The sequence below is a fragment of the Engraulis encrasicolus genome, chromosome 16 (genome assembly GCF_034702125.1).
Source record: "Engraulis encrasicolus isolate BLACKSEA-1 chromosome 16, IST_EnEncr_1.0, whole genome shotgun sequence".
NCBI lineage: Eukaryota > Metazoa > Chordata > Actinopteri > Clupeiformes > Engraulidae > Engraulis > Engraulis encrasicolus.
Genome location: NC_085872.1, coordinates 42,629,057 through 42,646,238, shown reverse-complemented (window position 1 = coordinate 42,646,238; position 17,182 = coordinate 42,629,057). Strand labels below are relative to the sequence as shown.

The 17,182-nt window shown below is 41.9% G+C and overlaps 2 protein-coding genes across 3 annotated transcripts in view; one reads left to right on the top strand and one right to left on the bottom strand.

The window, feature by feature from the left end:
* slc1a7a (solute carrier family 1 member 7a) overlaps positions 1–1,913 on the bottom strand; it is a 32,200-nt gene extending 30,287 nt beyond the window's left edge. For both annotated transcript variants that reach the window (XM_063219684.1, XM_063219685.1), the window contains exon 1: positions 1,779–1,913. In XM_063219684.1, coding sequence (XP_063075754.1) covers positions 1,779–1,913 — 135 coding nt within the window. The remainder of the gene's footprint in view (positions 1–1,778) is intronic.
* Positions 1,914–10,183: 8,270 nt separating this feature from the next.
* LOC134466605 (protein shisa-like-2A) lies at positions 10,184–13,617 on the top strand. Its single transcript, XM_063220499.1, has 3 exons — positions 10,184–10,365; positions 10,695–10,831; positions 13,410–13,617. The coding sequence occupies exons 1-3, from the start codon at positions 10,184–10,186 to the stop codon at positions 13,571–13,573; spliced, it is 483 nt and encodes a 160-aa protein (XP_063076569.1). The 3' UTR covers positions 13,574–13,617.
* The last annotated feature ends 3,565 nt before the right edge of the window (positions 13,618–17,182 follow it).

The window sequence follows — 17,182 nt, the reverse complement described above, 5'->3', positions numbered from 1 at the left end:
CTAAGAGGTGACAGATTATGAAGCCCTATATGTGGGTATAACTGCCTTCCTCACAGTCATCATCGTCGTCATCATCTTCATCACCATCACATCACCATCATCACCATCATCATCATCATCATCAATATCCTGCGTGCTCTGTGTGCCATGGCTAAAAAATGGCCAGCACCATTTCTTAGTAGCCACAGCTGTACAATATCTGGTGACATAACATTGTAATTCAATTTTCTCTGAGGGAAAAGTGATTGCTCTCCAATGTTTCCCCTAAATACTTACTCCATATGGTGACCTTTGACCTGTGGCATGCGAAAGCTACAACTTACGGCAGCTGCCACTCCAAAGCCTCACCCTCCTGTCCACCATGCTTTTATTATTCTTTCATTATTCCTAAACCTTTCATGTGTTTCTTGTGTTTTTAATGTTTTTATGTATGAAGTATGCGCGTGGGTGTGTGTGAGGTGTACTACTACTGCACAGCAATTGCCCATGCTGTGACAAACAAAGCTTCTGAACTGAATTGAACTGAACTGTCACATGTTCCTCACCTCAAGTTGAAGCGAGCTGCTAAATGGCTGTGCAGGTACAATACAGTGCAGTTAATACTCCATCGCTGCGGTCTGTCACTGATCTCACTTTGGTCAACAGCAGTCTTACAGTGGTCCCAAATGCTCACTATAGCCCATGGTCTAAATCAGGATGAAGTAGCTACTAATGCCATGTTTTTAAACAATGTTAGTATTACCATACTGAGCTGTCAAAGCCACCACTGCCTGTTTATTCAATGTGTAGCATCAGGGCTGCTGACAGCTCAGGCTGGGCCCAGGACAAAGACATCTGAAAGGGCCCCAAACCCAATACATACAAAGTAATGAGGATCCCATTCTAGGTCCCCTCTCTACCTGGGCTCGGGACAAATTGTCCCCCCACCCCTGTCCTGTCGGCTTCCCTGTGTAGCATGCAATGGGGGGACCATTTTTACAGTTACCGAGGCCATTGGGTGGCTATGTGATACATATGTAAGCAGTTGTATTAGGATGGATAACAGGTGTTCTATGTTAAAATTTAACAGCAAAACTACACAGTGAGGAGGAAAACTAGTTTGCCAAAAGAAATCAACATGAGGTTTCAACAAAACTTCATCTCCTGAGTGAGTGGAACCTAATTATTAGAATTTTAAATGTGTGGCCATTATTAGCATGGGCAATTCAGAGAAGAACCCATTAGAAGGCACAGTCCAAAAATGGCAGGAAAACCAATTTATCTTCTGCGGTTCATAGATTACGACCTTGGGGTGGATTTTCCAAAAGGATCGCTAAATATATGCCGGAACTGTCATGTAAATGAAAGCACCAGCCGGCGAGACTGGCAGGGCTATTGTAAGAGGCCACAATATGGTCAGCAATCTGCCGGGTGCACCTAAGCTGAATGAGCACCTTTGTGTCCAGTGCAGAAGATTTTAAACATTCATGTGTTTGACCTTCCACTGTAGGAAATGACTGAATGACTTGAAATTACAAACTCTGCTCACATTTCCAGAGGCATATATTTTATATGTGAAATGAAGCCAATTTGAAAAGCTTTCAAACAGCCATATCAATATGTCTGAAACTGCATAACTGAAACCTCCTCCGCACCCATGCTTTTTCCACTAAGGGAGTAATGTCACAAAAAGAGGTTTGCAGAATAAAGAGTGTGCGTGCGTGCGTGCGTGCGTGCGTGCGTGCGTGCGTGCGTGCGTGCGTGCTTGCGTGCGTGCGTGCGTGTTATTGCAAACTGACCTGGGCAGACAGGTGCTTGGAGCGCAGGAAGAATCCCAGTAGGCACCCAATGACCACCGCCAGCACGGAGAGGATGAGGAGCCCGTTCTGTTGGCACACATTCTTCACCCGACCCCACACTGCACCCAACGCCATGACGACAGGTCCACGCTCCCACTGCCCACTCAACTCAATCACCCATATACACGCCGCTGCAGAGCCCAACGCAGCCGGCAGAAAGGGGAGCGAAAGGTCAGGCGTGGGGGGAGCAGGGGTTTGGTCACAGGGATACAGACAAGACAGACAGAGGGAGGGGGGCGGGGATAGGGGCTACAAAGACAAAGGGTGTTGTAAGGGGTGTGGAGGGAGGAAATTAAAAGTCCCGTTCGGTGTGAGAGCACTTTTTTTCCGCCACTGTGTTTGCTGTCCTTCTGTCCCAGACTGAAGTATCCCACTACACTTTCCAGGCACACACAGTTAAGCGCCTGCTCTCGATCATGCTCTAGTTGCCTCTACCCACTCCACGCCCTCGCTCCCTGGCTCACCAACAACCCCCTCCCTGTTCTGCAGGCTGGCCAATAGGGGGCTCCTGGACAGCTGGCGATGTTGTCCCTGAGGTTAATACCAGCGATCCTATTAGGAGAGCACTCCATGAAGGGGATCTCAAGATGGATTAAGAATCGCTGGACAATTGGACAGGAGATTGGTCCACACCATGAAGCTATATGAAAAAGACATCTTCATACTACTACTAGGACCTCTAGGACCACGGTGAATGAACAATCAAAGATGATCATGATCATTTATAGGGTTGTTGTGCTGTTGTGACACCTGTTGTGGAAGTGGAGTTTATTTGGGCCAGATACGGTCAAACCTCTGAAGCCCAGAGAGGGTGCATTGAGTGCATTGGTTGGCTTCCTTCTCCTATGCCTGATATATAGGCTACCGTACATGTGTGTGGGAGAATTGTATTGTGAATTGACATGGGAAATGATGAAATTGGAAAGTAATAATAGAGCATGAAACATGTTCAGCTGAGCTAGATGTGATCATCTTGAGTTTGACCTTCTGAAGTGAGATATGATTTTAGAGCAGGGACTTATTTTATACCCAAGGGAGGATAATCATGATGCACATATCTATGACTACTTGCCTTCTGTACTTACTACCGACAAAGACAAAGGCACACGCACATACAGTACACCAGGTGAGCTACTCCCATATGTGACCTGAGACACTTTGGGAATATAATCTGGTCTGTGGGAGGTATTCCACCTGAATTAGACCTAAGACATACACTTAAGTACACCCCTAAAGTTTTTGTTGGACTAAAAAAACAATACTACAGGACCTGTTGCTTTTTGAACATTTTGCCAAAGACTCTTACAATATTATGCGTAGCAGATATTTGAATATTTACTGTATAAGTGCATGTATGTGTTGTTCAGGCAGGATATGTATTGTGTGAAGTCACAGGCAGGAGATTAGACAAAGTCACATATTGGAAAAATGCAATAAGCTAGCTGCCATACATGGTATGTACAGTAGTACATGGGAAGTGGGAGGTGGGAAGTGGGAGGTGGGAAGTGCAATTTCGCCACATGTGGAAAATACAATCTTGAGAGCTCTGCACTATGTGGATTTTGTTGAAATGGTGTATTGCACCATGTTGATGTGGTGCTGAAGGGCATCATCTGAATTTCATAGCAATGCATAACAGGAATGCATCAATATTAGATGAAAGATTTTTTGTAATTTTTTTCCCAATATATTTTTAGGGGCTTTCATGCCTTTACTTTGATAGGACAGTCTGAGATGGTGACAGGAAGTGAGTGGGACAGAGAGACGGGTTGGGATTGGGAAATGACCCCGGCCGGACTCGAACCGGGGTCCCCGTGGGCATGCAAGCCCAAATGTGGGGGGCTTAGCGCACTGCGCCACAGCGCCCCCTAGATGAAAGATTTTGACATGTCAAGTCAGTTCTCGGATACCGTGCAAGTCAATGACAATTATAAATGCAGCATGCTCAGTACCCTTGAGCTTTTTGAACTATCAATCAAATTACAGTAGGACTAATCATAATTCTTGCTACCCACTTCATCATTCATCATGCGAAAAGATGAATGAATGAATTAATTAATTAATTAATCAACAAACAAATGAATGAACAAACTAATAAATGAATGAACTAGTACAAGTCAACAAGAAGTTATCATATCTGGTACAGACTTGGAGTGACAAGCAAACTGATTGGTTTCTCTTTTAGTCTGACAGAACATAATTACTTTCAGCTCGTCTATTATGCTCCCACAAGCATTTCCCTCATCCTATTTGCCACATCAAACGAAGACCGGGCGAATCCAGCGAGAATTAAATAACTTTAATTACGCAGCATTCAGCTGTTGGGGGGCATATATCGTAAATGAATACTCGTGCCACCTACTGGAATGAGCTCTTGCGTTCTCTCCTTAATGGCTTGAGCCTGTCACCCTAAGCCGTATATGTTGGGTTCTAATTTCATTTTCTGAGAGAGGTTGAAATGAAATGGGCTTAATCATGAGTGCGAGGCAGGAAAAGCTCATTATTTCAAAGACTCAACAGATCTTTTGCTGCTGCATTGGCTGCCATGGCATGTGGGCAGCCGTGGCCTAGCGGTTAGAGAGTTGGTCTTTCAATCTAGGGGTTGCCGGTTCGAATCCCCCCTGACCTCTCCCTACATCTCCATCCATGGCTGAAGTGCCCTTGAGCAAGGCACCTAACCCCACATTGCTCCAGGGACTGTAACCAATACCCTGAAAAATAATAGTTGTAAGTTGCTTTGAACAAAATGAAAGCGTCAGCTAAGTGAAATATGATAATATGATATGTGTCTCCAACCCAGGGATGGGCAACTGGAGGCCCGGACTGGAGACCACATGTGGCCCGCCTCCTCATTCTATGCCCGTAGATCAAACGTAATTAAAAACATTACCCTCTATTTAAAAAAAATACTGAATCAATCCATTGCACATGAATCAATCCATTTTACTGTACGTAGGCCTATGGTGAACAATCCTACTCCTGCCAAACATTATCGGCAGTAGGTGGGCAACCGACTGCACAAGAGTTGACAAACTGTGGCCCTCCTTATCATCAAAGTTGCCCATGGCATGCCTGCTCTAACCCCTCTGAGCTCCAGAGATGCAGAAGCATCTAAGGACACCGTGTCTAGTTGGAGCATGTACCAAAAAGTCCACCAACATGCCTCTGCTCTCTCAATCGATACAGGTACTACTGGATTCTGATGCTGATGGCTGTGAGCGTCTTAGTTGCCACTCACAGTAGAGGATTCAGACAATGTGCAGAGAAAGGCCTGTATTCTATAGCAGCCACTTGAAAAGAAATTAGCTGTCAGTCTGTCATCAACTTCACATGACTTACTATATTTTAAAAAAGAAAAAAATGAAGAATAAGAAAAAGTGTAACTGACTGCTGTCATCTTGGGGCTATCACAGCTCAATAGCATTGCAACAATAGAAGCACACCATTCTTTATCTTGTCATATGATCACTATGATCTAGGAGGCTCTGTCTGCTGTTGTCTGGGCTCAGCATACTGTCTGGCTTTGTCTGGACAAAAGATAGTGTGAGAGAAGTGAGAGGTGCTGAGATATGACGGGGGGCGAGGTAGGCGAGGGGGGGGGGTCTCCATCTCAAACTGAGGGGGAGGCTGCAAAGCAGGCGAGATGAATGAAATACTTCAATGCAATTATGGCAAAAGTAAGAGCTCTTTTGTGAATATCCCTCGGCTGTCTTACCCCTATAGAACCAGACAGTGCTACTGAGTTACATTGTTGTTATGGATTACTTTGAATAGTGCAATACAAAAATTGACTCTGTAGTTCATACTTAGGCTTCTAATGTTCAGAAGGTTTTTTATTTTGTAAATGCAGTTAGACAAGGAGTTATTTACCCAGGGGCAGAAACTAATCATATTTTCATAGTTTTGCAAAGCCAATTAAATACCCTAGAGTCAATAAATTCTTTGTTATGACTTTGCCACTCATTAGCAAACCAAATAGCCTTTTTGAATGAATGGCTTTTTGCCCCGTCTCGGGAGGCATTTCTCCGACTGCAAGACAAATTTCTCTTTGATTTCTTTCAACATTTTAAACTAAACATTTGGCTTAACTGCTTTCATGTCATGGTTTACTCTCATGATTATTTGTGCTCTGCCATGTGAAGCAACACTTTTCAAAAACATTCAGTTTGGTTGTCTGGACAGAATCTGGGGAGCTATCCGTGGTGCTGAAAGTTGTCTCAGAGGTAAGTAAACTTCGGGACACATATTTTTATTTCTAGTGTACTTTACTTAGTCCAGCAACCAGTACATAGATGGGTGTGTGTGTTTTCTCTTAGTTATTCAGACCAGAGTGCTACCTTAACAGTAAAGTGCACGGCACAGCCATGACTCAATTGCCTGAGTACTCGATTGCTACGTCGGTGACCCGGGTTTGATTTCGGCCTTTGCCGGACCTCCCCCATCTCTCTCTCCCCACTGGTTTCCTGTCTCTCGCAACTATTCCATCACAAAAATGAAGGCAGAAAAAGCCCGAAACATATTTTCAAAAGAGTAAAATGCACAACACTTTTGATGTCATTTACTATGTAGGCTTACAATAAACCTTAAAATCATTGTTGTTGTTTTCATTTGCATTACAGTCTTTAGTCTGTACATTATTGTGAGACAGCTGTTTACAATTACAGACATGTACCCCAAACACATGTGACCCCTAATCCTGTAATATGCACTAGTGACTGCTGCTTGGCCATGTGGTTTGGCATTAGTGGAGTGGCAGAGAAGGGGCTGTTCAGGATACTGGTTTTGTTGAAATATTAAAGCCTGTCTTCCAAATTGCACCGTTGATCAAGTTATCTGGTATGCCCTGATTTGACAGGTGTAGGCCTATGCGGCGTGGCAATAGGCGATTGGTCCATCTCATCGGTTACTCATTATATCCACACCATACAAAAACTATTTACAAAGAAAAAACCTTTGGGGATACCAGATAACTGGGTTCCTCTCTGTTCAGTACTCATGGACTGTGATGAAGATGGCTTCCCATCGAAACGTTAGTCCCTAACATGTTGTGCACTTGAATTAAGAAGAAAAGCATTCCATCTGTGCTGCTCCGGTGTCTTCTCTTTGTTCAAGATTAGTATATCTCTGGTCAGTGTTTTATAAAATTGCAGTTAATGGTTGAGTTGTGTATAATGGATACCAATCTAGTATCATCAAAAATAGAAGGAAAAAAATGGCTTCGATTCTGCGGTTGATGACCAGCTCGCCCTTGGAAGAGGACTGCCGCGATCTTGAGAGGGTATAGGGGTGGAGGATTGTCAATCATGAGTGATTCAAGCATTGTCATCTAGATTTGATATTTTAACTCCTTTTTCTAATTTCACGTTGTAGTCTCTGGAGAGTGAAGAGCTAAAAGAAACCAACTCTCAATTTTATCTAACACCACTATCTCTGATATAGATGTAGTTGTGATTGTACGTAGCTTATCTATTTGAAAAAATGGGTTGCCTGAAAGCATGGACATCAGCAAAGTTCATCTTAGCATTGATCCACACCAGTCTATCTTTCTTTAGATAGGTTTCTGGCATTTTTTCCCAGAGCACCCAGGACATCTTGACTGTGCCTGGATGAACAGCTGCTCATATGATGCTCTGTTGCGCTCTGAAGAATGATAAAATCGACAAAGAGCAGGCTACTGAGGTAATCAGTGTGCCATCAGTTTAGGATCAGTTCCATTCAAAATGGTTGGAATGGCACTGGCAATTGTTTTGATACTTCATCTTTCTTATAAACTTTTGACATAGCAAAAAAAAAAGATGATGCATTCACATGTCGCCACAGACGGTTTACAAAAGAATAAGAGGAGGAGGACTGTAGCTACTTATTGTAGGCTATATTACGAAGGCATTTTCATTGATGGCGCATTTGGCCGTGGAACCATGGAACCACTGCTGTGGATTTGTAATCTCACCATAATGCTATGCTTCTGAGGACACAGAGCCATTGCATGACATAATCATTAACAGTATCTTTACAATAAACTAAACATATCTTATACTAGAATGAAATTCCTGAATGTCAGCTCCATTATATACTCTGTAAAGGTCAAGTAAAATAACTAATGCATTATTCATTTTTGGCCCGTTTTCATATCACTACAGTAATATTGCATAGCATATGCCTCATCTTGTTGTTCATATTTACAGAGCAGAGTGAGTTTGACTACTTGAGGGCATGACAGTTGATAGAAACCAATTGGGTGCTGATTGAAGCAATCAGAAGGGTGGGACAGCTCTCCCTGCAATGATGCACCTCCGCAGATGCAGAGCAAACTGGTGGAGCGCACAAGTGCACAGGGATAGCAGAGATTCTTTAAGTATATAGAGATGTAATAGGTTGCTATGGGCACCTAACATGACCAGGTTCCGGTCTGCCTAAAGGAGTGTGTCATAATACTCCCAGCATTGAATAGAACAGTCCTTAGGTCTGCCTAGGTCTGCCTAAAGGGGGATTTACACCCCCCCCCTCCCCCTTGCAATAATAGAACCCGGAAACAATGGGTCAATGGAACCTCTCTCTCTCTACTCTCTCTGGGGATAGACTGGGGCCCCTAGCTACCGGATGCTGTGGGCCCCCTCAGAAGGCAAATTTTGCTTCAGATTTACATGGGCAGTGTCATAATTACGAGCTAGGAATTGAGTATAACATGTCTACCAATTGTACTGAGCACAACAGATACATTATTCAATATTGCTTCTTGTCACAATTGTGCAATTTTTCACTGTTGGCCAATCAGGGGCCCCCTGGCAGGTGGGGGCCCCTAGGCTGCAGCCATACCTAGCCTGTGCGTTAATCCGGCCCTGCATGCACGTTAACAGCAACTCACACGGACACTGACAGAATCAGAGATTTAGAACCATCACATTTAGGAGTTAGGGGGTCAGGAGTGAGAACAGATCAATGCTCTGGATTGTATCGTTTTTGCAGCAGCATTTGAGACCCATAATTCAGTCCGCTCCACCTCGCCTCCAACCACATCTTTAGGTTAGGTTGGGTTAGGTTAGGTTAGGTCACTTTATTAGTCTCCATCAGGGAGAAATTTGTCTCGGAGACAGGCGGGTTGCAGCAGTACAGAAATACATAAAAGGACAACATCAACAAAAACAAAACACATAAAAGTACAGGAAAATACAAGGAAAAGGAAAGGAAAGAAAATACAAGGATAGACAAGACAAAGGCAGTGTTATATGGACTTCTGAAATGGAGTTGCCATCGCGACAAGTGCCCCAGAGCCACTTACTTCATAAAACCGACATTACAGAGGAAGTATGAGTCACTGCCATGTGGACGACAACCATGAAATAGTAGGCCTATATTATGTATTGTTTGGTTTGAAATTTTGCCGGGGGAGTGTACGTATTCTTCACCTTTGACCCATTAAACCATTGGGAATCTGGTGGAAATATGGATGCACATACACAGCATACAAAAGTCAGAACCTCCAGACAAAACATGCATTAGGCTATATGTAATAAAACTTCATGCATCCTGATCACAGCGTTCACAGATCACTTACAGGTATCCCACTCTCATCAAGTGTGTCCTTATCAAATGTGCTTACCAGCCATTTGCATAGCCTATATGAACAATGCATGCATGTGTTGTAAAAGATTCTTAGTTGTGAGTATGTCTACAAAGCTTGAGGAATGGTAATGACAATCCTCCAGAGACTTTAAATCAGCACCAGAAAATTCTTACTAAATTAGCCCTACTTTGCTGAATTGATTGAAATTCACAAAAAAAACAAAAAAACAATTAGCCTAAGAGACACCATCTAGCAAATCTTTACAAGGTATTGATAGGCCTATTGGCTTAATATTAGCTATAGTGCATCATTCATGTGTAACTATGTATAGGCCTATGTATGCGCATGAGTAGTCTATGCCCTATCCAAAATAGATCATTTAGATGTAGCCTAAGTGTATTTAGCACTGGTAGTGCTCGTTTAACACTGCTGAAGACGTTATCCTTGCCAGTTTTGTGATATGTGTGAAATATTACAGGTGTTCGCACTGCGCTACATTGATTTTGTTCAATGGTCCTCTCCTCCCAGCATACCAGATGTGGTGCGTCGTAAGTGGGCGGGGGAGAACAGATGCGCGTGGCAGGCAACACGAGGCGATGTGATGTGGAAGCTGCTCCGACTGAAAGTTTTGTGATGATCCTATCTTATGGTGTGGAAAATACGTCGCGGACCTCTAGTGTGTGGCATACACCATCAAATAGTTTTCAAGGAATTTGGGCAGCTGTCTCGTGTTTTTAAACCTGGAATAAGGGCAGGGGTCGGTACCCTGCAGATCACGATGATGACCGCTGTATGTTCGAGCTACTACAACGCAAGCAATGCATTTGTGAACGGCTTCTCTTGTCCTAAACCAGAAAATGACGCTCGGGCTACCTTCTGTTGTGGATTCATCGACATGAAGTACTGCTGTGATGACCCTAACAGCTTTTTCCCTTATGAATATGGCTACATGTGGTGGCTGAGGTAATATTTTCACGGTCTTTTTTTATTTTGGTGATGGGCAGATACCGTATTAGTTCATAGATTTGTACTTTTGGTATAGTTCAAACAGCTCTTAATCTCAACCTAATGTTTTGATTTCAAGTTGACATTGTGTGATATTTGAGCAATATTAATCAGTTGTCATATGCTACCAAAACCAACAGATTATTTCCGTCATGACAAAATCCGTTTGATGTTTGTTGTCTCAAATACATTGTAGCCTATTACATAGGCATTGCAACTTGTAATATTTCATCCCACCCACCTCCCTCTCTCTCATTCACCACCATGTCTCACTCTCTCTCGGACAGTGTTGGCGCACTTGTGGGATTGTCCATAGCTGCAGTTGTTCTGCTGGCCTTTCTTGTAACAGTATGTGTCCTCTGCTACCTCTTCATCGTCACTAAACCCACACATCCTGACAGTGGCTTGTCACTTAGAGCACTAGGTAAGTTCATCACCATTGGGGGCTGCCCCCTTGCACAGATGAGGCATAAATGCAATTTCGTTGTGTGCAGTGAACACTTGTGTGCTGTGGAGTGCTATGTCACATTGACAATGGGAGTTGGAGTTTCTCAGTTGGGCTCTCACTCAAGCACCCTCAAGTGTGTGGTATAATCACAGGCGTGCACAGATAACAAGTACATTGTGATAAAAAAAAACTTCCAAGACATGAATTTTCAAAAAGGTATTTTTTTGTGCTGTCGGGCAAAGGAGCAAGTGCATCAGCACCACCTCGTCCCTTTGCCCGACATCTAAAGCATGTGACTGCAATGCCTCAATATAATACCTTCTCCACCCCCACCTCCAACACCTGCCCCCTTAATGTCTGTGCACGTCACTGGGTATTGGTAGATTGGTGGATTTTTTTTTGTTCAGCCTATAGTAGGCATTTGAAGGTTGCACTCTTTAAATTGTGTTTTGTGAATGTGGACAAGTGAATGCTGTGGCTCAAGGTTGCTGAAGCTTGATTTTGACATTTTTGAAATTTGAAAATGCCCCTTTGTGCATTTGACACAAGGTCTTTTTTGTTGGCTTTACAAGCCTTTGTTGATGTTTTATATGACAGGACAGTGAAGCAGAGACAGGAAGTGAGTTGGGAGAGAGAGACGGGGAAGGGCTGGCAAAGGGGCTGGGAATCGAACCCGGGTTGGCCAAGTAGCAAACGAGTGCCCTACCATTTAGCCACGGTAGGGCCTGACACAAGGTCTAAAATGGATAGACTGTGGCCTTATTTAGACCTTTTTGACATTTGTTAAAAAATAACAATGCATAGCTTTGATGCCAAGTGGTTTGATGCGAACCAAACTTGTGATTATGGGGATTTCAAATCTCAACCTAAAGACATCAACCTTTCCATAACTGACTTGATTTCTCAGAATTCTGTGGAATGGACATGGATCTTTGGTGCATGGAATCTGTGTCAGTTTCACAAATTTTGTCAAAATTTCGTGGCCTTGGTCACGGAAGTGTTTTCCGTGATGGACTTCTGAGAGATCATCAGACAGATCTCTGATATGTGACACCAATTATACATAGACACTCCTGTTAAGGTTTTTCTCATGTCAAAGGGTATCCAAAGATGCAAAGGGAATGCTGGCTAAATATTATGCCATATCTGTGTCACAATCAAGCCACATGCCAATCTGTCATTAGAAGGGCCATTAGTGTAGAGGTAAAGTCATTTAGTTGTAAACGATAGGCCTGCTTTCCACTTAATAGCCTGACAATTTTTTTTTGCCCAAATGGATATGTACATGATTGAATCTGTGGTGGATAAACTAAAGAGATGAAACTGTAACAGAACCTTCTCTTATCCAGCAGCTTGGCGGTTGTCACAGTACAAAAGCCATCCATTCAAATGTAGGCTGTGGTTGTGCACATAACAATGCAGACATACCGTAGAGCTCTATTTCATATAATGAACATTTAGATAGGCCTATCTGAACATGAACAACACAAAACACATGTTAAGCTGTCAGTCATTAATTAGGTCTTATTAGCTTGACCATTGTTGAAGTATCTAGATACGTTTTTCCAAGGTCTTTATTAGTTTGATTATTAGATTGTTAGAGTGTGCAGTGTGCACAATGATATGAATTGTGACACTGTGAAGTATTCAAATTTAATGAAAGGAACCTGAGCGTGCTCCCATCACTCAAGGTGAGCATTTCTTAGGCAAAATAACACACAGTGTACATACCATATGGCACAGAACCATGCTGCATTCTCTGGAGAGTACACTTGTTATTGGCATACTGAATTTACTGAATGCATTGAATGAAAATAACTCTGCACCTCTTGTTTGGAGTGACTCCAGGTCTGTGGTAGACACTGGTTCTCCTCCACACAGCCTTGTACAGGACCTTGATCAATATCACTGACTTAAATGTATAACTTGGGAAAGAAATTGAATGTGCCAGGGTCTTCAACTGAAATGGCAGATGGCATGCTGATTGGTTTGATGCATGGAATTAGAGAACTTGTGGCATACCTGTAGCACACCTATAACACACCTGTGAAATATTGGACATGGAGAAGATCCCCCTTTTCATGTATGAAAAGTGCAATGTTCCCAGTCATAATGAATACTTAGAATTTGATGGTGGTGGTAAATATTCATGAAAATGGTAATGTTTCTGAATGGGCAGCATGAATTCTGGAAATAAATTACTGAAAATATTACATGGTGTACCCTTAAAGGTGCACTGTGTAATATTTTTAGTAGTTAATGTTCATGGTCCGCCATTTTGAATTTCAAGAAATTGCCATTTTTAGCTACAATAATTGCTGTACTCTGGTCATACGAGTAAATATTGGTGTATTACTCAGTAAATATCCATGAAAAGATCATATTTGGCAATAAGCAGCACAGGTTCAATGAGCAGGGTAGTTGCAATACCTATTCTGGCCACATCCTACACAGTGCACCTTTAAGAACTTGAATGCCATTAAAATGTCTCTCAAATATGCAACACTTCCCCCTGTGGTTTCCATTTTGTCAATTGTTTTCTTTTTTTTTAAAGAACCCTCTGCAGCCCAAAGGCCTTCCGAGCCTCCAGGCGTGCGCAGGCTCTTCCAGAGCTGTAAGGTGGACTGTGACAGCCAGGCTTCATCGGACCCGGAGTGCCTGTTCCAGCGTTGCTTCACAGCAACTGTGACCAGAGTGAACGAATCTGCCCCCTCATGAGGACTACCATGGTGTTACTAGCTTTCTCTGGTCAGCCATCTTGCTTCCTGGACAGCATCATTACTGGACATGTAGACTACTCTCATCGACGGTCGCATCACCAGAACAGCTTAAGGAGTGTTTGTATTGTGCTGTATATGATGCCTTACACAGTATATCTGCATCCTAATCTCACCACTAATCCTGACAGATGCTTCATGCCAGCTATAATGTCATAGTTCATCGTTCAGATGACTGAGTATGATGAGATGAATGGGGTTTTGGCTTCAAACGTAACCCACTTGACTCTTGCTCCTGTTTAGCTCCACAAGGCAATGTGTACGGTAACAGCAGCATGAATGCTGTCTGTCAATCCATCGTCAAGTACTGCGCGACCCAACTTCCCCATTCCCACCAGAGAAGCATGCCTACAGGATTCAGTATTGCTATCTGAGTTCTCAAGGCTACAAAAGTCTGCTGAAAATGGGGAGCATAGTATTCCATTATTTTATATTGTCTTACTTTCAGCTGCCTGTGAAAAAAAACACCACCTGTTGTCATGGAGGCTGTTGCTGTGCTCTCTGGTTGAGAAATAAACAAGAAATTGTGTTAGGATAAGAGTCCATCCATGACTCATTCCATCAAATGTGAAGGCTGTACATTCATCACTTTGGATACATCAACAGAGAACTTATAAGACTGTTGGCACTCAAATATGGAATAACCCCATGATTGAGATGATTGTATTTGATTGCTTGTACAATTGTTTTTCTTTGTATCTAATATTAACTTTCCAAAAAACGTCCAAATGACAGTGTCAGAGACATCATGTTTGTATTGTTCGGCATTTCTCTATTGTGAGTGAAGAACTGTGTTTTTGAAGAAGTATATCCTTGCCTCACATCCTAATACATCTTTGGACATCAATGGGATTTCCCATGGGAACTTTCACATTCCCATTGTGACTTTCTGAAGATGTACATGTTTACTTATTGGTGCATTATAAATTTGGTCACATGCAGCAGTTTAAACATTCCTGCCATTTTTGTATTTACATGTACAGTATTGTATTTGAAAAAGTGTCTACTGTGTCTCTGGTGGCCTTTAAACTGTTTTATGTATGTATGACAATAAGGAGACCAATGTTTTCATTGGAATTTCTTCAAGCTTACAGTAAATATTGCTCTGGAAAGAAAGACATTTGGCGAAGTATAAAGCTTTTTATTACACGACACACAGCCTTGTATTCATCTGTCATCTCGCTGTCCGTTGTCTGTGTGCACTTCACACATTGGTCTGTGCCTGCTCAGGAGACAAGGGGTCAGGCGTACTGTAAGGAGTACCACGCACTGATGAAGGCTTGTTAGCCGAAACGCGTTTGCTTTTTGGACATGGTGGTAATATAAATAAATAATGAGACGCAGTTTGTGAGTGCGGATTTTTCTTCCTTAAGTACTGTAAGGAGGTTTCACTCTACTCAGCTGGTATATGATTGTAGCCACCTGTTGAAAGAAAATAAAGTTACTGCCCAAGTAAAGGCTGCCTCAAATTTATCCTGCATTAATTATATCACACTATAGCTCGGACAACCTTATACATGGCAAAAATTGGGACAGTATATTAAGGAATAGGTATAGCCTATTAGTGGTGTCAACAATGATCGATTCCACGATCCAATCCAATGCGGGGCATGGACGATCCAGGATCGATGCGGCAAGTTCCAGGATCGATGCTGCAATTTTTTTAAGTTTCAATTACTTCCGTGGATATTTCGAGAGCAAATGAATGTTAAATTAAATAAAAGTACTTCAAAGCATTGCAAGACTGATACAGACTGATATAGAAAACAGCCAATAAATTGTTGCTCAGTATCTGACTGCTTGTATTGCCTCATCATGACTGATGAAACATTTGCTTTGCTTTAAGTAGAAATGTAATGCATTGCAATGCATTGTAGAATTGAATCGGATCGGATCGAATCACATAGAATCGAATTGAATAGGATCGCTACCCCCCGAATCGTGATTGAATCGAATTGTGAGGGCAGTGCCAATCCATACCACTATAGCCTATAGCTATTTAACCTCTTAGCGCAGAGCCTATTTAATAGTTTTAGAATCTAATAACCTAATAATCTAATAATTACTGTCACCATAATTGTCATGGCTATGCTCTTAAACTATTAAATTTAAACTATGCTCTTAAACTCTGCTCTTAAGCTCTTAAACTGTTACTTAAGGCTCTCGGTAATGTCATAGCAATGTTGTGATGATGTAGTTGAGTATTTTCAGCAAATAGTGAATAGGCCCTCCGATGACCCCATCTGCACTAAGAGGCTACATACAGTAAATAACCATTTACAATAGGATATATAAAACTATGCATTGATCACACACAAATACCTGGTGTATTGCATCAGCCTACAATATTGCTATGTAAGTACAGTATCAAAAGGTTTTCACCATAGACCAGTGCCAATTCCAATGGACATTTTTTTTGTCTTATACGAGGTTACATGTTTTTCACCCTCCAAAGCTGTCAATATAGTCAATATTGGTAGAAGCATGAAATACATGTACTTACAGCAAAATACCTCATTGTGTCATTGTCATTGCAGAAAGGAAACAAACACAACAGCAAACAATTTCCACCACTGACCCTGAGCTTTTTGATGTGACTTTTACTATATTTTAAGTAATGGTACATTTGAAGACCTCTTTTCCAAAAGGCTAAAAGCCATTTAAATGCATTTTTTAAAAATAAATCTTTTGATACATTTTAAATTTTATCCTATAGGCTATAGCATCAAAACAATTGGAACTGGGTTAATGCTATCTGATTTACTCTACCAAATATGACAATAAAACAGCGATTTGACTGATAGTAAGTGGGATGCAGCACAATAAAAACATCTTTGTTTTTATTTTTGAAAATTGATTTCAGAAAACAGCTCTTAACCATTTGATGCTGGATGTTGAATTGCGCAACACTGACCTTTGGTGCCTGGAGCTGCATGACGCAGCATTATCATGAGATTTGAGGTATTTTTATTAAAAATGTTGGTATGTTAGAGCTGAATGACTAATGCAAGATGAGGGTCTTGGCGTTTAAATGTAACTCATTTCATGTTTTTAATGTGCTTCAGAGGCTGAGATATTTATGTTTTTATAGGCTGAGGGCAACTTTTCCCAAAAAGGGCTTAAAGGGTGTTTTTTGCAGGTGCTTTAGGCATCAATGGGTTAATTTACTACATGCATCATGTTGTGCTTTTTCTATTAGAAGTACACATTTCCTGATAATATGCACATGTTAGAGTAAAAGCTGGCTATCTAGCCATAAATGTACCCACAGACTTCCTTAGTCCACCATGTGGAGCAACTTAAGAACATTTCATAAAACACAATCATTTTGTCATTTTTTGAATGTCACAAGTAGGCTACGTACAGTAAAAAGGTTGAGGTGTTTAAAGGTCTTCCTTAGTAAGCCCTAACATTTAAAAATGGACACATCCATTCTTTGTAGTGAATGCATGGGCCATCAAAGACACAAAAGAGGTCAAAGATACAAAATTGGTCTTCTGATGCACTCTGTCTCATGACATTCAAACATGTATCTCAGGGTCACTGAGTC

Excerpts from the sequence above, each read along its gene's own strand:
- LOC134466605 (XM_063220499.1), top strand. The coding sequence starts at position 10,184 with ATGACCGCTGTATGTTCGAGCTACTACAACGCAAGCAATGCATTTGTG. Across the intron at positions 10,366-10,694 it reads GGCTACATGTGGTGGCTGAG|TGTTGGCGCACTTGTGGGAT; the intron begins GTAATATTTTCA and ends TCTCTCGGACAG. Across the intron at positions 10,832-13,409 it reads CTTGTCACTTAGAGCACTAG|AACCCTCTGCAGCCCAAAGG; the intron begins GTAAGTTCATCA and ends TTTTTTTTAAAG.